This window comes from Lissotriton vulgaris, chromosome 2_2 (genome assembly GCF_964263255.1).
Source record: "Lissotriton vulgaris chromosome 2_2, aLisVul1.2, whole genome shotgun sequence".
In the NCBI taxonomy this organism is placed as follows: domain Eukaryota; kingdom Metazoa; phylum Chordata; class Amphibia; order Caudata; family Salamandridae; genus Lissotriton; species Lissotriton vulgaris.
The window spans coordinates 190779552-190800721 of NC_141688.1; the positions used below are offsets into that span (position 1 = coordinate 190779552).

General features: G+C 45.3%; 1 protein-coding gene across 1 annotated transcript in view; it reads right to left on the minus strand.

The window, feature by feature from the left end:
• Nucleotides 1-2291: 2291 nt before the first annotated feature.
• SLC6A5 (solute carrier family 6 member 5) overlaps nt 2292-21170 on the minus strand; it is a 281258-nt gene continuing 262379 nt past the window's right edge. Inside the window, exons 15-16 of the mRNA XM_086959506.1 lie at nt 4685-4852; nt 2292-3218 (exon numbers count right to left, since the gene is read on the minus strand). Of these exons, the coding sequence (XP_086815632.1) occupies nt 3063-3218; nt 4685-4852 (324 nt within the window). The 3' untranslated portion in view covers nt 2292-3062. The remainder of the gene's footprint in view (nt 3219-4684; nt 4853-21170) is intronic.

Here is a 21170-nt window from a genome sequence, read left to right on the forward strand (position 1 = left end):
GTTTCTTTCGGAGATAATATTCAGAATTCTAAATATTATTTAGCTGAGCAAACAATTTTAAAACCATGACAAAAAATAGATTTGGTATGTACTCTCTAATTACTTTTGAATATGTCATTGTCTGCATTGAATTTGTAAATGACCACCTTGTAGCAAACCATGCATCAGAACATTGAGTACATGCTCCAGGTATATGTGGCTAAACACATTATGAGAGAGAAGAGACATTCTTTATAGTGCATGTACTATATATATAATATATAGACAGATTACGGACTCCATTATATCCCTACTAGTTCAAGAAAGTAGTACAGAGAGAGAGAACATAGAAAGAATCTAAGGAGCGGAAACTAGGGATTACTAAATTTACCAGCATAGCTCAACTAAATACAGCTTTTTATGTAGAAACAAGTGTAGAGCACACCTACCATTGTGAGAATAGAAATTCAGGCACAAAATATACCATGGCTTCTTGGAGAGAGAATGCAAAAATCATATGATTTTGAACAGTAAACCTTTGAGTGCACTCATTGTAATGTCTATAGAGTGTTAAAGCTCATGAAACTAAAACATTGGTCATACAGCTATATCATTATGAATAAGTTGATGTAAAATGGAAAATCCAAAGATGTTAATGGCGAAAGAAAAAAGGAAACTGGTGTCCATCTGACCTTAAAATATAAAGTATGCTCTCACTGAAAATAAGACTATTCTTCTTTTTTTATGTTTTCCGATAACTGCTTAAAATGAACATTTTTGAATATGGAAGAGTGGCTGCATTAAACAGATTATAGAGTAGGTATGTAAGGTATACAAGAATCTCTTTTTTCTTTCTCAATCTTTTAAATACTTCAGGCATATTATCAAGCACGGCAATAAAATTATCGCCGCTTTAGCGGCAGAAAACTGCCGCTAAAGCAGCGATAATGGGTTTGATAATATGCGCCTGAGAATTCCAATAGAAGCCCCTGTTGACAGTAGAACATGGGGTTCTATTGGAATTCTCTAGAGCATATTATCAAGCCCATTATCGCCGCTTTAGCTGCAGTTTTCTGCCTCTAAATCGGCGATCATTTTAACGTCCGTCCTTGATAAAATGCCCCTGCTTTCTTTAAAGATAGTGTCTCTAGAAGAGGCACAATGTACATCTGCTAATTACTTTGGAACTAACGGGTAGACAATTCATTGCATGTCAGTATTTCTAAAAAAAAATAATGGGCCTCATTTATTGCATGTTGATGTAGGGCAGAGCACCAAGGCACCTTGCCATGCTGCGCTATGCCACAGTGAAAGAGCACAAATGCACCGTATTAAAGCAATATGGTGCATACCTGACCTTTCGTGCCTGTACTGGTACCGTTTTGGCCCCCTAACGCCAACATAGGCACCCTTACATCATAGTGCAAGGGTGCCTCTATTGCAAGCAGGATTAATTTTGTGCAGGAACGGGCACCTTCCTGCATAAAAACAATCCTACAAGGCGTTTTCTCTGTCTAGGTATGCTACAGACTGCAGCACATGTGGAAAGAGGAAAAAAACAGGAGAAATAAACATATTTCTCCTTGTTACGCCTCACCTCTGGAGGCATATGGATTTTGGTGCTTCCCCAGGTTTACGTCACTTTAAGACTCTGGGGCAGCTTCAAAATCTATGGGTGTTGCATGGGTAAACCCACCACAATGCCCACAGAGTGCCTCCCGGGAGTAGAGTAAGGCAATGCAGCAATGTGCGCTGTCTCTCTGTACTTGTGATTATTGAGGCCACTCAGAGCAACACAGGGTGGCTTTGAGTGGCCTCATAAATCTTTATGCAAGCACTGCATCACACATGCACTGCAACACAAAAGAGCAAAAGAGACGCAGGGCTTTCATAAATCAGCCCCTTCATATACACTTAGAGAGGAAAGGTAAAAAACATGGAACTATGGCCAGGTTTGTCCATGTTAAGGACAAGGAGCTGAATGACAAACAAATAAGAAAAAAATCTCCATTGAAGTATATCATAGATAAATGTAATTATACATATTCAGGGCCTCAATTACGGCATTTGTGGCATACTGGCATTACCTGGTGCAAAAGTGACACAGGGCTCTCATAAATAAGCCACTCGGTGTGGATATTACAAAAGTCTGACTGGACTTTACTATTCCAAGGGCCAAACCATAGATATAATAGCCTCTAGATTGATTATCCGCATCGCTGCGGCGGCTTTTGAAAAAGCCGCGTTACATGACGAGCTCAGTTCGTCATCCGCACACGACCACCGTGGCTGAGCTCATCATCAGCAGCGAAGAGGTTATAAGTTTGAATAGATTGCCTAGTCTATTTCTTCTGATTTTGAATGTGCTCCAAGTTCAAGAAGGCATTTCTTCACCTAGTGCATACTGAGTAAAATAAACGACTTCCCACTGGAGCATCCTTTTGGGTGACTCACTGAGGGGAAGTGAAGACCCCATAAAAAGGTGTGCTTTACTACAATCACTAAGGAGAATGAATGGATTGATTAGCCAGTGGCCACGTCAGTTTCCCTGTAACACTCTTCTAGCCTCCAGTTCACTGCATATAGTGGAAAGAGACCCCCTGATATGGAAAAATGCAGAATGTTTGTAAAAAGGCTAAGATTTCCTTAGCACACTACACATTTAATTTTTTCTGTGGCTTTATGTTTTGCTACAAGCCTATTCGTTAGAATTACTTGACTGTAAATCATAATTTGATGGTGGTATGGCTAAGAGATGCGAAAAGGCATGGTGAGATTAAGTGCATAATTGTTCTGGCAGTCACCAGTATGTAGCCTGTGGCCCAGAAAGCCTAAAGCTTTGACTCCTGTGCCCCTAGGCCATGTCACTACTGGGCGATGAATGGACACCCCTGCAAAAACACAAACAGTGCGTAAAGCGGTCTGCCTAGAACTTATCACTACAGCATGCGACAAAAACTCCTACACTCTCTAAGCAGCCACGCTTAGCATCTGCTCAAACTCAAATGGCAACGATGAAGAACAGAAGACATACAGTACACACACAGGAAGACTGTGCCAGGTTGGCACAGAGGCAGACATTACTAGCACTGGGTGCCCAGCTCAAAATCTTTAGGTGGCAACTTGAGTCCCAGGGAATTGGTGCCCAGGGGATCAATCATGTTCTTGTAGCGTTCACCGCGATGCTTGGCCAAGAATGGACCCCAGTCTGGCTGTGGCATACAAATCAATTTGAGCCTCTGTAAGACATGAAAAACAAAGAAATTCTAAATGGTACATCTCAGAGCACACACTGTACGCACATCTTTGCATCAAAGCACAGAAGAAATAATATAACTGTCAAAGTTAAAGTAACAGGTAACACTTTTGAGGACACTGACTGGCCACAATACAACATCTAGGTATCTTTCAGTCATTTTAGTTTGTCCAGTGTAACTGTTGTCACTGGAACACCTACCCCATGGAACAGCTTCCCAGGGCAGAGTAATGCAACACAGTCATTTGTGCTGTGTTGCATACTCTATCTTTATGCAGCCACTCATAGTGGTCTTGCATGGCTCGTAAATCTCATTTTTGAGTTGCGTCATGCATGCACCATATTGAGTGGTGCAAGTGAGAAGCTACTTTCAACCCGAACCGCCATTCTTAGCCACTGACCTCAATTCACTGATTGATTAATGATTCTGACACAAAATCACAAGGCACCCCCCGCCCCTTGTCATTTCTGAATGAATGATTAGCAGGGCTGCCTGTAATAGGTGTGTAATTAAAGCACCGCCCTGAAAGAATAACAACAATTCTCTCCAAAATGAAAATAGTCGTTTCTAAAAACATTTGTGTCTATTTATTTACAAGGGCATGTGTTTTCGTCGCATCGCAGCAGATTGTCCAGGCTGGTACGGCTGATATTCAAACATATAATAATCCCCTGCCTTATAATATTATTGAGTGTTCTAGATGGCAGGGCCATGAGATATGTTTCCATCATCCAAGGCCTGTGTTACAATATGAGAACCAGGCTTTGATATCTTGTGATAAGATGGCCCCTTCCAGACTCGACCTCTTTAATTTTAATAGAAATTTATCTGGGTAGTGACTTGTAGTCAGAGACTGCCAGAATACTATGCATTCCAAAACGGTGGCTAATATTTTAGTAAACAAAACGGGTCCCTCCTCTGTGAAATAGTACAGTGAACCACCAGGTTCTATGTTCCTCGCACTTACTGTCATGAACTTTAAAGATTCCCATGGCGTCACGTGGAGATTTATGGGTCTCATCAACTTTAGAGGGAGGTGGGGGTGAAGCTGATGTGATATCAGCTCACATAAAAAAAAGAGGACGCCAGTTCGTGTAACTGGAGCATTTATTCGCCATTAAAGAAAATTGAGCACCGTCCGTCCTTGTTTTTATTGTCCTTTCAATTACCTGTTGACAACCCTGACTGTGATGAAGAGCGCGCGGGGAGCGGGAGCAGGGTGCTGGGCCCAGACAGATGCGCTCTCGTGCGCAGGCCCCGCCCCCTGACGCGCCATCTCCCAGGCGCGCGGCGGGAGCGCTCGTCTCACGCCGCGCGCCTCTCGGCCTCCTTAGCTACTGACCCAGTTTCTGGCGCGAGCCTCCTGGGTCGGTGCTTGAACATGCAGAACACATGGCGGCGAATCTCAACCGGGGGAGGTGGCGGGGAGACGGCGGAGAGGGAATTACCTCGATAAAGCTGCCGGGAGCTAGATGCATCTTTATCACAAACATGATGGGGATCCAGATGACGGAGCAGGCACACATCAGCCACCCCATCACCATCGACCAGGTGGGGTAGCGGTATTGTCCGTAGGTCATCGGCTCGTACTGGTAGAAGCTGAAGCAGAGGATGAACTGGGGAAGAAAACACAAGACAAACTCTTAGACGGTCTGTGAGAAGGCATGGCTGGACTCATGAGCTGGGGACACGGCCTGCTGACCCAGCGGCGCGCTGCAATTCTGCTCGGATTCAGTCATTGTATAAACAGTAATCGATCTACTCCTGTTTGTTTCTGTTGCGTTGAAATACGGACGCGGAAGATGCAAGGCACACGAGCAGCGTCTTGGAAGAGATATATTCAAATGTACACATTTAATACTGCAGCATATAAATTAGCTTCATATTTACAAGCGTGTTCGGTTGTGTTTGTGTGTTCGTGGTGTATGTGTACATAGATAGATATGGGGGTACAAGCAGGCATATTAGACAGACAGACAGACAGACCTACCTATCAGCTGCACCAGATCATGATAGTCACTTCAACCTGGCTAGAAATTCAGCTACCAACACAGAATATACGAATTTAATATTTTCTTTCTTCCTGGTGGATATGAACATCTATGTCGCCTGAGATGTTTGAGTCAGAGTAACAGCTGTAATTGGTATCATCACAGCTCACCCCACAGGTGCTCAATTCAGGGCCGAACTGGGAACCAAAAGCAGCTCTGTGTTGCGTTATTTTCTAATAAATCTGCCCCAAAGTTTCAAGCATTTATTTCTGAACCAGGGTCTTCAACCTTGGGCTTTCACATAGACCAATGGTCTTCAAACTTCTTAAACATCCCCTCGCGCTTCTTAGAGCATAGCGCCCAGGTCGAAGCAGTTTCTCAATTCTTTCACTGTAGAGTTTTCAAAATAGATAATTCTTCAGAAAGCATTGAAAACCTGCCCTCTTCTTTAACTTAGCCAGCATGAGATAGCTCTCCAGACGGATGTACGTCGTACCAACGCATGCTGTAACAACGCATGCCATTATGACGCAACTTTTACAACGCAAGTCGTTACAACGACTTGCGTTGGGGGGCACTGGATAGTGAATAGTTTAATTTACTATTCCAACTCCAGTCCCCGTGGATAGTAGGGAAGGTGTTGGATAGTAAATTAACCTATTCCCTTTCCCGGAGCGCCCCCTAGCGCAAGTCTTCTAATGACTTGCGTTGAAAAAGTTGCGTCGTAATGGTAGTGCGGAGTAGCAGTTGCGTTGTAAAGGATGTTTCCCCTCCAGACTCTTCAGACTGCAAGCTTAGCGCTCAGAAGCCACGCTGTACTATTTGAGTGTTTAATAAGCTTAAACAACATAAGATATATGAGCAAGCCGCATGAAATTACACTGTAGAGTTTTTACACCAGCAAAGCTAGCTCCCCCTATTAATATCAGTGCATTGGCTATTAATAACTGTGTAATAGTTGCACGTAGAAATGCAAGAAGGGCGTCAAGAAGCGCTGCATTCATAACAAGTGATAATTATTGTTAACGAGTTTTCAAACAATTTATAGAATGACCGCCAAACCGTGATAGTGTTTAGCATCAGTTATTGACTCTCTGTGCATATTTGCGAGATAATAGCACAGTGCGGAGCTGCAAGACATCTTGCTACACCAAGCTGCATCCTTAGCAAAGTGCAGGGATGCGTTGTATTTACAACAATATGATGCATCTCCATGCCTTCGGCTGCGCTAGTGTACAAGGTCTTGCCTAGCGCCAACACAATCACCCCAGCACCATGGTGCAAGGGAGCTTGCGTTGCAGGGATGATTGTTTTTGTGAAGGAAGAAAAGCAGCCATTGATGGTGTTTTCCATCTTCTATGTGTGCTGCATAGAAAGAGCAAAAAAGGAGGAGAAATAAAGGTATTTCTCGTTGTTGGTTCACTTTTACACCTCCCCTGGGGGGGGGGGGGGGGTGTTAGAATCTGACACATTCCCAGGTGTACAAAACCTTGTAAATCTGAAAATGTGTCAGAATCCATGGGTGTTTCATGAGAACACCCACAGCAGCACCAATGGAACATTCTTTCACGCAGAGTATTGCATGAAAGGTAGCCATATTTACAAGGCCATGAAAAGCCACGCATGGGTGACTTTGCATGGCCTAGTAAATATGGCCCAGAACACTGCACCACCATTGCTTCAAAAATAGTGACACTCCGGTGGCGCTAGGGGTTGTAAATATGTCCCATAGTGTGTGCAGTTTTTGTAGCTCCTCTGATGCGCTGGGCAGTGGGGGATAATGGCGGTTTCCCCAGTGGAACATAAATGAATGAGGAATGTCATCTCTGAGCAGGGGGGCCGAAAGATGGACTGAATGGCACAGAGTGTGTCAGCCCCAAGGGCCCTCAATCATCTGCCTCCACCCTCTAGCCCTCTGCAACCGGACGCTGCAAAATTACGGGGAACATCCTGCACGACGCGGATGTTACCCCGCAGTACCGTTATAACGCGTATTTTAGAACGCAAGTCGTAACCACGACTTGCGCTGGAGGGCGCTAAAGGACAAGGAATAGTAGATTTACTATACCAACATCTTCCCTACTGTACGTAGGCTGGTGTTGGAATAGTTAATTAAACTATTCCTAAGTCCGCACCCCTACAGCGCAAGTCGTGGTAACGACTTGCGTTGTAAAATATGCGTTGTAACGGTATGCGTGGTAATACCACGCGTCGTAACAATGTACATCCCAAAATTACCGCCAACGCAGGGTGCAGAACAGGGAGAAATCGCGACTAGCCCACCCGACTCCTGGGAGGGGAAAGTGAGCAAGCATTTTCATATTCTGTATTTTGTCTTGCAATATTTGAAGTGCGATCTTAATGAATTGCGATATACTTGGGATAGTAAGTCATATATTCGACATGAGAAGCCTGTGTCCCAGTTCCAGCTGCCCCGCTTGAGCACAGCCCGTGATGCTGGGCAAAACTTCTTTTGGTCACGGTTCCTGATATCCAGCATTTGCACAACGCCTGACAGGACCTTTCTCGTGCCACAGCCTGCCAGCTATTAAATGCATGATTTCCAGGCCAGTCAGAGCTTTAAGTAGGATGGGTCCTGCCGGTGTTTAGCACCAACAGTACTATAAAGCAGTTGATGGGACTAGTCCCAATCGGGTTCTGCATTTTTACCCTCAAACTTGGTGAAAAAAAATCTTAACTCTGTAGTGGTTCCGCCCTGTACTGCCTCTGATGTAACTTCAAAGAGACTCGATAGAGTTCTTTCACAGTCTCATCATTTAGAACTGAAGCATTCTCGATATTATATACAAGAAGCCATAGTTGCTGCTTTTTTATCTTATGCAGCTAACAACCATTGACAAAGCCAATAGTCCTGATGTCTTGTTGCTGTAATGTTACATGTAGTATGTATATGGATGCAATGGCAGAAGCAGCACAATACCTGTTTGGGGGCACACTATGCTAAGATCAGATTTTTAGCTTTAGTATTTTTAAGCCACGCCTTTAAATACACTGGACAAGCCCCTTGGAGAGAACCCCCCCCCCCTGTTTTTTCACCTCACTTAAAAAGCCCTGAGGCCAGTGTAGGAAAACTGGTATTATGTCACGTGACAAGCGGGTGGTTAGCTTTTTTGCCACCTCACCACTCCTCCCCCCTGCCTCCACCCCCCGCAGAATGTTGTACGGGTCACCTGAGACGTCCATATCCAATGATAGTCATAAGCCTTAAGATGAGAGGGTTCGTAGTGACCCGCCTCTCAGGGGCTGCAAGAGCCTACGCTGCACGCGCCCCAGTGGGGACCGAGGAAGTTTGCGCTTTGCGTAGAGATGCGCCCGGCTGAAGGAAGAGTAATGCGTTGCCTGTTCACGGTGGTATAAAAAATGCGCCTGTAAGAGGAGGACGCCTCTAGAAGTAGGTATGCGTTGCACAAAATGTTCGTCGCTTGCGTAGTCCCTTCCTCTGCGCACAAATAAATTTACCATATTGTTCAAAAGAAGAAAACATTCGTGCTGCAGTCTTTCTTTCAGCAAGAACAACGTGCATTAATATTTCTTTATGCGGCAGACAGCAAATACAAATACTGGCCGTGAGTTGATCCGCAGCCAATGTTCGAAGGATATAGAAAAATATGAAACAGAATTGTATTTTTTTTTAAAACAATAGTTTGTTTTGAGATTTTAATTTACAGGTAAGTCGCCAGTCTCTTGTATTGCAGTCTCTTTCTGCTTCATTGGGCCTGTTCCACGAGTACATAAAACTTTTGCCTTGCAGCGCCTCTAAGTGGTCCTAGGGGGAATCGACGTCGAGTAACTGGATTTCATGTCATTTGTTCACATCTTCAAAGACGTGAAGTGACTGGAGCCGAATTAAAATAGGATTTTGGTCGCATGGGCTGGAAATTGAATCTGCAGCACAGCGGTATTTTTTGTTGTAGAAGCAAGATTTTAGTTATCTGCAACCAAAAACTTTCGAAGGTTACTGGGAGACAATATTGAGGTAGAATTCCCAGTCCTACTTGTCCCAAGTCACAGTGAAAGGCGTTTTGGTAACTAGTGCATGTTGTGCTCAGTGTAACTTCAATAGTAATTCATTTTTTTCACATTATTCAGAATCTACAAGATGAAAAGACACTCGCAGTCGCTCGATTGTCACGTACTCCCCCCACTGCGGCGAGGCTTCTTTAAAAGAAGGGTTCTCCATGAGAACCAGGGAGCTTCAGGGTAATGTATTGTTTTGGCTGAAGTGTCAATGCCCCCATGACCCCTGGGAAACAGCATGTAGTCCTCTCACAGAGGCAAAACCTTTTCCGTTTACATTTCCTCCTGTTTACATTTCGCTGTCGTTCTGTAATCCATAAACTCATTAAGTAATGCAGCCTGACATTGAGTGAACTAGTGGCAACGGGGGAAAAAGCATCGGCAAAGCCAAGACGTCTGGGTTTAATGTACTAATTCATGCAATGTAACCCCATAAAAGGCCGACAAAAATGAAAAGCAGATTTTACTGTAGTCCCCTTCGTAAAATAGCTTGTCATGCCGTTCAATGCAAGTCCTAAATAAAAGCTGGAAGGAAGCATCCAAATAGCTAAGAGCCTTAGACGAGACATGGATTCGCCACCAGGCTGAGCGGAGAGGTCATTAAAAAAATCTCAAGCCAATGGCGGATACAGACTGACAGAAGAAAGCCAATGGTTGAAAAGGGCGGACACAAAGCCCGGTGAAAATATACTGTAAAAAATATCTCTGATTGAAAGATGTACTTTCAAAACCCAGCATTACTAAAAAAGGAATACAAATATCTACTCTGACATATTGAAGGTGTGGCAGATACCAGTCCAGCCCAGGTTTATGGCCCAAGTGGTCCTGCGTTGACATGCTGTATGCCACCCAGTATGTGTCACTCACTCATTGTGCTCTGCTGCTGGGGGACTCGCCCAGGATCTATGCACAGGAGACTGCTCCTGCTAGTGTGCTGTTCCTGTGCTTCTTCCAAAAGAATGGAGTCCTATGGCCGGGGCATGTTCTGTGCAGACATTACAGCTGCCTGCACATTTATTTTTCTGTCTACAGGACATACATTAATCGGAGATCTTCAAGTCGGTGCATCAGCTTTTGACAGTAAGGCTTGGAAACACAAAGAGGCAAGGTAAATACTGCCATGTGTTCAGAGACTCTGCTGTGTGCAACCCGTGTACAAACTGCAACCAAAGCTGCTGCACTGCTGTCTGTGAGAGGGAGAGAGTAGGAAAGCGCTATATCTGCTAAGCTGTGGCGCTATACTGCTCTCTACCCACTGCTGGCATGTCTAGCATATGCTTAGATTACCTTTGAAACTTTATCCACTACAGATGTGTGCTGTTTAGTGCAGCCAACATGCAAAGTGGGAAAAGTTAGAAAAAATTAAAAGCATTTCTCCTTATTACACCTGCTTCAAATTGGAATGATCTTTTGGGTGTAAAACCGTGTCTATTACTGTTAGTAAGTAGGGTTTTGCATCAAAAGCCATGGGTGGTTGATTGGAAACATCCATGTACCACCCATGGAACACCACCTTGAGATAAATTGATGCAAAGCAAATCTTTGTGCTGCTTTGCGCTACTTTAAGGTAATTTTCCAGCACAAAGTTTTACGCTGGAATGTCAACTCCAGATATTCATTTTTAGCAAACCCAGCACATGAAATGTTTGTAAATCTGGGCCTTAGACCACTTCTAAGTTAGTGCAGTGCAGCCAACGGGGTTGTGGATCAGTCCCTACTGTCTTCTGCCTAGCCAATGGAGCACCCTAAAGCCCCACAAAGATGGGTGCATTTTGTTCCTAAACCCACCATTATGAAGCCTCATACTTTGCATAGGCCGCAAAATGGGAGCAGAGGCAACTACCGTTTAAAAAGTATGGTGAGACGTGAAGGCGTCAAACTCACCATATATGATGCTGCTCTTCTCCCCGGTGTTCCACGAGCAGGAATAGGACTTGCTTCCTACTCAGTGGAATGGGATTCCAACCAATCCTGGAGCTGCTGCCATCAGTGTGAGAGCAGCTCCAGGATTGGTGGGAGCAGGCTAACCAACCAGAGGATTGCTTTTTCTACAGTGCGCATGTTGGGCTGGCCGGAGGTAGCCGTCCGGCCAGCCCGACATTCGTACTCAAAGGGGCAGCTGGAAGCCTGCAATAGCAGGAGTCAATTCCGCCCCTTGCCTCATGCTCACAGTGTACACCACGCTAGCTGATGGTAAAATAAAATGCCATTATTATGCCATTTTATTTTTGTGTGTTTGCCTGCTGCACTCGTAGCAGGCGGGGCAACGCTCCTCCGCTCTCGTGGAGTAGCCTCTGCTGAATGGGTGTGCACACCACCACAAGCCAGGGTGCCTTGAGCAGGTTCAGATTATATTTCCCTCTACATCTCCATTGGTGAATATTGATAGTGGGTGATTGTAGGAGATTTTTTGTGATGCTATCGCCTCACTAGAGGACTACTTACCATGCACTGTGTGGGTTCTCACATGGCACTGCACAATTTTGCAATGCACCCACAGCTTTTTATGACTGTAGGTGAATCAATGCAATGCTTTGTGTCACACTGTGGCCCACATGCATCAATATCGGCTTTTGCGATTTCTAAATTGCGAAAAATAGCGATTCGCAATTTAGAAATCGCAAAAGCCTATGCATGATTATTTTTTACTTTTTTATGCAATTCGGTAAAAATCGCTATTTTTCCCGAATCGCATAAAAAATGCGATTTTCACATTGCGAATTCGCAATTCCATTCATTCCTATGGGCCAAAATGCCCATTGGAATGAATGGGAATTGCGAATTCGCAATTTGAAAATCGCAATTCATCAATCCATTTCAAGGGTGGAGAGGGGGGTCTAAATGACCCCCCCATGCAACCCTGAAATGTATTTTTCGCATCATGTTGCACACACACATGTCCTAAGGACATGTGTGTCCGTAACATGAATGTTTTAAAAATGCATTTTCTGCGTTATTTACACTTTTTGCAAATTTACCGAGTGGTACAACTACTCGGTAAATTTATACCTCTAATTGCGAATTCGCAATTTAAAAAGTAATCATGCATTGCTTTTAAGAAATCGCAAATTTGCGATTTCTTAAAAGCAATCGCAATTTTAGAAATCGCAAAAATGTTGCGATTTCTAAAATTGCTTGATGCATCCAAAAAAGCATTTTTGGAATCGCAAACGGCCGATTTTAAGGAATCGCACCGTTTGCGACTCCAAAAATGCTTGATGCATGTGGGCCTTTGCACCAAGGGAGCACCTACCCAAACACTTGGGAGGAATATTCTCTAGGAAATGGTGGTGAGAGGCGTAGGCCTCCTTGGCTTAATACCTCTCACCGCCACTTCGGGAACCCTAGGCTGCACCCTATTCTCAAGAAAGTGGTGCAGCCTGGCGTTTCCCCCTGCAATGGGTTTCACCACTTAGCGCCAACGCAGACATCCTTGCACCAGAGTGCAAGGGTGTCTGTGTGCAGGGGAGGGTTGTTCATGTACAGGAGGGTGCCCCTTCCTGCACAAACATTCCTTAAATACCATTTTGCTTTTCCCATGTGAGCTGCACAAGTCAGCACACATGGGAAAATCAAAAACGAGGAGAAATAAAGCATTTCTCCTTTTTTTCCCATCTTAAGAACAGGATTTTTCTACAGGTACAGACTGGCTACCGGGCAGTTTGGAATGATGTTGAGCTGGGGCCCGATTTCGTTCATGGAGACCTACGTGTGCTAAACGAAATTATTTCGAAGCACGCACAGGTCTCCATGAATGAAATCAGCCCCCACCGCAGTGAAATCAGCCCCCAGCTCTGCAGCATTCCGAACTGCCCGGTAGTCAGTCCGGCCCTGTTTTTCTGGTCTTTAGTTCGGCGCTGCCACCTATTATCGCCGCTCTTGATAATAGGTGGCAGCGTCGATCACAATGAGTGTTGCGGTGGAACGCCCACCGCAACATCCACTGCACGTCCCATTTACTCTAAATTTAGCGTGAAAGGGGCCTTATTCTCAAGGCAGCACTATCCCACTTAAGGTCGCTTTAAGCCACGTTAAGTGGGTAAATGCTACCTTGAGAATAAGGAGCTGACCCTATCGCCACAGGAACGTTAGAAAAAGTGACGTTCCTATGGTGACAGGGGCTTGAGAATATGTTACTCCACCGGTACCTGTTACTAACAAAGAAGCGGATTAAACAAATCTGCATTTCCTTAATTTATGTAAATTTTCGCCCGCTCACTTCAACCTTAAAACTGAGGGCCATATTACCAAGATGTGCGTTAAAAAACGCACATAGCACATTTCCCTATTGCCGGATTTTATCGCTGTGTGAGTGCGTCATTATCTACGCGCAACACGTAGGCGATAATAAATCCGTCGATGACCGGCGATAGGGCACATTAGCGCGTGAAAACAAGCGTTGTTATCATGCGCTAATGTGTGCCATGATAATATGAAGGGGTGGATTCAGCTTTATGATCCAAACCCCAATGTAATCAATGCCTAACACCTGATCAGATCTCATTGAAAACAATGGGGTAGACCCAATAAGTCAGCACGACCTGGGTAATTGTATATATATAGAGAAAGTGGTTTTTCCCGGACGTGAGAGTCGGGATGTGTCGGATCTACGTTGCGATAACGAGCAACTAACCTTGAATCACGCATTGCCAGTACCAAATACAGGGATTTACGAACCAATCTAAGCTCACTTCAAAATAGACCATCCCTCCTTGCTGTGAGCAACCGGTTACACATCTACTGTGTCACCAGACCAGGCACGATTTATATCGTTCCCATGTTTTTAACCAACCCTACTAATTGACTTGTCAACGGACACAGCAGTCATAGGTGTCCCGCCCAACCGATCTGGCCTTATACACCTCCACAGTTTTCTCGTGGTGCTTCTTCCCCTCCCGCCCCCCCTTTTGTCCTGAAGAAGACCCGCAGCAGAGGTCGTGACTTCCCCGTATTGCGTCAGGGTCGGAACGTCGACGATTACGCCCCCCCTTTTTAATTTCCTTAAGCCTATATTAATTCCCCTGTCCCCTTGTATAATAGTGTATATAAACTTGTATGGGTAGGCTTTACGTGTGCAATGTAAATTGTTTCTTTGCTGCACTGAATTATTCTAAACCTTATGCCTTCAGCTTTTCCTTCTCTCATCACTTGAGCACCCCCTTTTCTATTTTTCACAATTTTCATATTGTTAATTTTTATGAATATGTAAATAAACTGCAGTATAATTTCTCTTGATACTATTGTGTTGGGTTCATTGCATTTATAGCATAACAAGCTAATAATACATCTCCTGTTGTTTCTCAGATCGTATCTGATTATCTGTTTGTTGTGAATAACTAATACTCACATTAATTGTCTTTTATAAATTGTGTCAAGGACCACTTTCTCTATATATATAACACCTGATCAGAGCAGGCGTTGGGAGACCTGCGATAAACTAATTTATCGCAGGTCTCCTTCTCCCAATGCCTGCCTTGGTAATAGGGTGTTACCTCATTTTACATGTGGTTGGACGTGGGAACGCCCACTTTGCATGTCATTAGCGATGTTTCTCGCTGAAATGCAAAGTGGGCTTGAGGCAGGCGTTAGCATGCCCTTGCTAATAGGGTGCGAGAAGTATCGCCGCTTTCTTGGCACAATTCGCCAAAAAAGCGGCGATACTTCACCTTGGTAATATGGCCCTGAGTGCCTGCAACTTCTCATGTCTTTGACATCCCTGAACATCGCAAAAATTAGAAAAGGGTCTCTTTGCTCTTTCTAAGTAATGCCGATTAGCCCCAATTACAGAAGCACCCTCTGGTTCAGAGCTTCCTTCCACTGACAGGTCCTACACTTCTTGGAACTGAAAAGCCCGGCCTCTCAATCTAATCAGCAGTGAACGGACAGAACAGCTAAAAATCTTTGAGGATGAGCTATAAAAAGGATCAGAGAAAACCTGCTACCTTTGATGGCTCCGTGCCGGTCGTACAATGACATCCAGACTTATATTTTTATGATAGATCCTACAGACTGTGGCGAGCACGAGCAGACAAGGCACTCCTCTGTACTTCTTAATGTCACAGAGAAAAAAACGACATGTTGCATGTCGGAAGAGTAAATAATTACTCTTATCGACACAGTTTATCCCACTAAACCAAAAACCATCCTCAACGAATTTGTAATTTTTGACCAGAACAGTATCTCACTCTTTGTACCGATGTTTAAAGTTATATTAGCTGTTTATTTTCATTTGTGGTTCATATAAAACTGCAACATTATACCTTGAATTCCTTTTATATACCATGGCAGTGATTAAAAGTAATGCCCTTGCCACATTTGCTCACTCTAGAAGCAATCTACCGCCCCCTGCTGGCCAAGCCGTAGAACTATTTACTATTTTACAAAATAACGGTGTAGTTAGAGCTTGCTTTGAATTTTAGGAATGGTGCTAGTGATTTCTATGGCACTTCAGCCGGCATTACTGAATTAAATATTAACAGCCGCCAGGAAAGAGAAATGACATGGTCGCTATAGAAACCACGGAGTTCAAATCACAAGTTGCTATTTTCGACGCACAATCGAACAACTTTAAAGGAAAGTACTCTTGTTATACATTTGACAGACTTTATGCTGCCTGATTAATGCAGAAAGTGAAGGCTACAGAAGTTGAAGAGACAGGAAAGTCTGATTCTCTTGATAAAAACAATGTTAAAACGTTGATTATCTCACATGCCGGTTCCACGCTAATCTTAACCACGCATATCCCTTTACCATGCATGCCTTTACAACGAAATATGTTTTGGTAAGAAATGTACAGCAAAGACATATACATGGTTAAGACTTATCAGGTAAGTGTTATTCCCAACGGTTGCCCCCGCCTGAGCCCTTAAATGGCTATTAAAGCCTAAAAAAGTACCCCAATCCCTGCCCCCCAATCTGAGCCCTAAAACGGTCTCTCAAGCCTCCTCCCTGAGATCTAAAGCTACTGAGTCCTAAAAATGTCCCACACCCCCTGAAACCCGTAAAACTACCACAACCCCCCCTCCCCCGAGCCCTAACAAATACCCTGACTCCCCCTGAGCCCTATAAACCTCCTAACCTCCTTCTCCAGTCCTGAAAACAATTATACCCCGAGCCCTGAAAGTTCCCAGACTCCTAAAAACTACCCTGCACCCCTCAAAACCCAGCCCCACTGACCTCACTGCGTCCTCTCCCGAATTTTCCTTGTCCTGGCCTATTCCAGCAGCTAGACCGCGACTGCCTAAACCACGCACATGCATGGTTTAGGCTTATGCTTGGTTACGGCAAGCACGATTCCGCTTGCGTTGTTTGGACATGCGTGGCTCTACCCGCATTTCCCCAACTGTTTCCCCCAGAGCTCTTGTAAGGAGGGCACTACAGCTTGCACCACCCCTTTCCCCTGCCAGCGCTGCCAATGACACGACAAACACAACTAATAACCATCATACTCGTACAGATGCGAAAATTCAGACTAATCCAGGCTCCCAAAGCTATAAGAATTAGTCATTTGTAATGTAAATTGAACTAATAAACAGCTGTTGATGTGCTCATTTCTAACTTAGAAAAACTCTGCCATCATGTGGCAGCCTGTAATAAGTGCTAGTGTTGACAATTAAGGGCTGGTGCCAAGCACTGGAAACCAATGGCTCAAACAGTGAGGTAGTGTGGCTCACTGGTTAGAGGCGGCAGACCCGAGAGCAGAGGACGGCCCGGGACCAGGGTTCGATTCCCGGCGCGGCAGGTTTCTGGACCAGGGTCAGCGGACCGGATAATTCTCTCGCCTCGGTGCCCACTCTGATCAGTGATCACACTCGGCAACTCTGGGCATCAGCTTGTCTCATCTTCACTAACGGCCCCACCAGACCGCCGGGGATGCCTGGTCTCACCCTGGAGATACCCATTAAGGGACCATCTCTCAGGGAAGCCAGGAAGGGTTTCGCAGCGGTCGAAGCGCCTTGGGACCCTCCGGGTAAGTAGTGCGCTATATAAAATGCCTATACATACATACAAATTAGGTACTGTGTGCGTCTCCTTTTCGCACAAGACTTGCTGTGACTTTGTTACTGCTTTGTGACTGAAGAAACCGGGTTCTGTCACTGATTGTAACTGTTTTCGATGGGGCACACTGACCTGCAGATAGGGAAGCTAAGAAGTTTAACCCCTTCAGTGCTCATGACGAGCCCAGCACGGTGGAACGGTGCTCGTGTGCTCATAACGAGCCTGGGCTCGTCATGAGCCGTGGATCGCTCACACGCGGGGCTAATTTCCCCGCCAGGCTCGTCATAAGCACACGAGCACCGTGCTGCATGACGAGCCTGGGCTCGTCATGAGCACAGCGGCGCCGTGCGCGGCCGTCTCCCCCCCGCACCGCGGGGAAATTAGCCCCGCCGTGAAGGGGTTAAAGTGTAGGGGTCATGTGCTATAACCAGATGACAGCACAATTAAAATGTCTTTCCTACTTAATGTGGTATTACCATATTATACTATAATACACATGGGTCAGTATCAAATCAGTAATGAGGAAATATGCATTTACTGCATGGAAATCCTTGCCTGTTGTTATAAAGAGAAAGCTAGTACTACCTTCAGACCTTTAGTCTGTGAAATCTTGTGGAAACTGTGGGGCCCATTTACAAGCACCTAGTGCCACTCGTTCATCACATTTTTTGTTGCTTTGCGTCAGAGGGGTGTGTCATCGGTGTTGCTGTGGGTGTTCCCACGCAACACCCATGGCTTTTTGGCACTGCCCCAGATTTACAAGGATTCATACTTTTGAGCCAGCACCAAAAACGACTTTCCAGAGGAGGCTTTAAAGAGGCGTAACAAGGAGAAATCCTTTTATTTCTCCTTGTTTTTTGTTCTTTCTTGGGTGCTGCATTCTGCATAATGGTAGTAATGGTTGTTTTTTTCAGGAAGGTGTTCCTTCCTGCACACACAATTCCCTGCAACCATGATGCAGGGGGGGCTACTTCGGCACATGGCTGCTGTTTGTGCACCAGGGAAAACACAGGTGGTGCGTTTTTAAAATGATGCTGCTCAGCGGAGCGAAAGTGCCAGCGACGCCATTAGGGGCCATTTCATTGTAAATATGCCCCTAAATGACACCAATTCTGACATCAACGCTAACTACAGCGCGTTTCATGATTGGATCACGGGAGGGCTAGATGCCCTCATTCCAGCAAAATGGTCGATAGGACGCAACTCCCCATCCAACCCTTGGTATAATGACACCCTCAAAAGCATGCGCAAAGACTACAAAAGAGCGGAGCGCCTTTGGAGAAGGGACTATAACAACGAAGATAAATCCAACTATCTACTAAAACAAAAAACGTACCATAAAGCCATCCGTGCTGCGCGAACTGCCTTCTATGCTGACAAAATTGAATCTAGTCCCACCCCTGCCAAGGAAGTTTTTAAACTTGTTCAAGAACTTCAGAGCGACAAATCCCCCCTCCCTAATATCTCCTCCGCACAACAATGTGAAGATCTTGCTAGGTTCTTTGTCGACAAGGTACAGAAAATATATACTTCTTTTCCTCAGCATTCCCCGAGCCCTACCAATAGCCTTTCTCCTCCTTCTAACTATTCTACCTTGACTCACATCCCGGAAATTTCCAATGATAACCTCATTAAACTTTGCCAAAAAGTTAAATATGGTTCACCGGCTGACCCCATGCGCCCGGCTCAATTCGTAGAATCTCTCAACTTCTTTCTACCCCCACTTACCTCTATGCTGAACCTCTCCTTTACCTCAGCGAGCCTACCATCCGCCTGGAAACAAGCGTGGGTTTCACCCATCATCAAAAAACCCACCCTCGATCCATCGAAACCGGAGAATTTTCGACCAATCTCCCTGCTTCCATGGCTGTCTAAGCTCGCTGAGGCACATGTGAACAGCACTCTATCTCAGCACATGGTCAATAATAACATCCTGGACCCATCCCAAAATGGGTTCAGACCAGGCCATAGTACTGAGTCTGCTCTTCTGGCCACCACAGAGCACCTTCGAACAATATTAGATGCCGGTCAAAGTGCTGCGCTGATTCTTCTCGACCTCAGCGCGGCCTTTGATACGGTATCTCATGACATCCTCCTCAATCGTTTGGAAACATTCGGAGTGTCTGGCCATGCTTTGGAGTGGTTTCGATCTTTTCTCAAAGACAGATCCTTTCGGGTCTCTGCTCCCCCCTTTCTATCCAAACCCCAACCTATTGCACAGGGAGTTCTGCAGGGCTCTGCGTTGAGCCCATCCCTCTTTAATCTTTACGTCAAGCCTTTGGCCGCAGTGGCCAAAGAGTGGGGCCTGACATTAGTGTCGTACGCCGACGACACTCAGCTGGCCATCGCACTTACAGAAGCCCCTTCCATTTCATCCTCCAGTTTCAAAAACGGCCTTTCCGCGGTTGCTCAATGGATGACAAATAACTGTCTACAGCTTAATGCTGGCAAAACAGAGGTGTTACTCCTTGGCAAAAACACCAGCCTCTGGAATGAGCACTGGTGGCCGTCCTCCCTAGGCACCATCCCATCTCCCAAACCCCTAGTGAAAAACCTAGGAGTCTGGATGGATGCCTCACTCAATTTTCAGGCCCACACCAAAAAAGTTGCTGGCACCTGTATCGGCCTGCTGAGGAGTCTTAGCCACATACTAGGCTTCTTCAACGCCAAGACTCGCCAACTTATCATTCAAGCTACCATCCTTTCGCGTCTTGACTACGCCAATGTTCTCCTTCTTGGCGCCAACAAAAGTGAGGTAGCACGATTCCAACGCGTGCAAAACTCTGCGGCTAGAACTCTAGTCGGCCTCCCCCGCAGATGTTCAGACAGAGCGACTATACAAAAATTACACTGGCTACCCGTCGACTCCAGAATTAAGTTCAAGGCCCTTATCATGTCCTTCAAAATCATCAAACTGGATACCCCCCCACTGCTTCGACCACTCCTCACCCCCTACGCGCCATCACGTAACCTGAGATCCTCAAACCAAAACCTCCTATGCGTTCCACGCATAAAACTCTGCCGCATGGGCGGCCGCTCTTTTAGGTTCCTTGGAGCTAAACTTTGGAACAGTCTGCCACAATACATCCGCTCCATAGAAAGCCTACCGGCGTTCCGGAAAGCAATTAAAACGTACCTATTCCCTCTCCCCTAATTTCCTCCCACCTTTCCCGCTCAGGCCAGGTTTCTGTGGTTCCTAGCGCCGGGACGCCTCATTGCTGGGGCAGCTGTTTGCGCTCTACCAAAACAATAGAATAAAGTATCTTTGAGTTAATACCCACTTAACAGTATATTTGCTGTAATACCTTAAATACTATGGCCCAGATGCAAGGAATACTCAAAGGCTTCAGTAAGATTTACAAACCCACTAAAGAGGCACTTTGAGCTGCCTTGCGCGGCTTGTTAAAGAAACGAAATGCAGTGGCTTGGACTGCATTGCGTTATATTTCAAGCCATAGTTTGCATGGGCGTGAACTAGGTGGAGCAGGGACGTTCCTGTGCATCAACCCTTGAAATTGATGCAATTCCAGATTAACAAAGGTATCGCACAAGATGGCGTAGCCAAAGAGAAAGATCTTCCCTCCTCCTCGTTATTGGCTGTTGCAGAATGCATTACGCATAGAAAGAGCAAAAGGCCCCTTGGGATTGTTATGCAAAGTTATCTCTTCCTGAACAAAACAATCCTGCCTGTAATGCGGGCACCCTTGCACTAGCGAGCTTGCATTGGTGCATGGCAGCAACCAGTGTGCCAGCAGAAATACTTCATATCTTTGTAAATTATAAAAAAAAATAGTGACACTAGAAAGATAAAATATTTGATGTCCAGGCCAAAAAGATGGGTTTGCGTTGCTCGGTGTTGGTTTAGCCAGAGGATATTTCCCTATCTGCTTCGAGCCAGCTACACCCT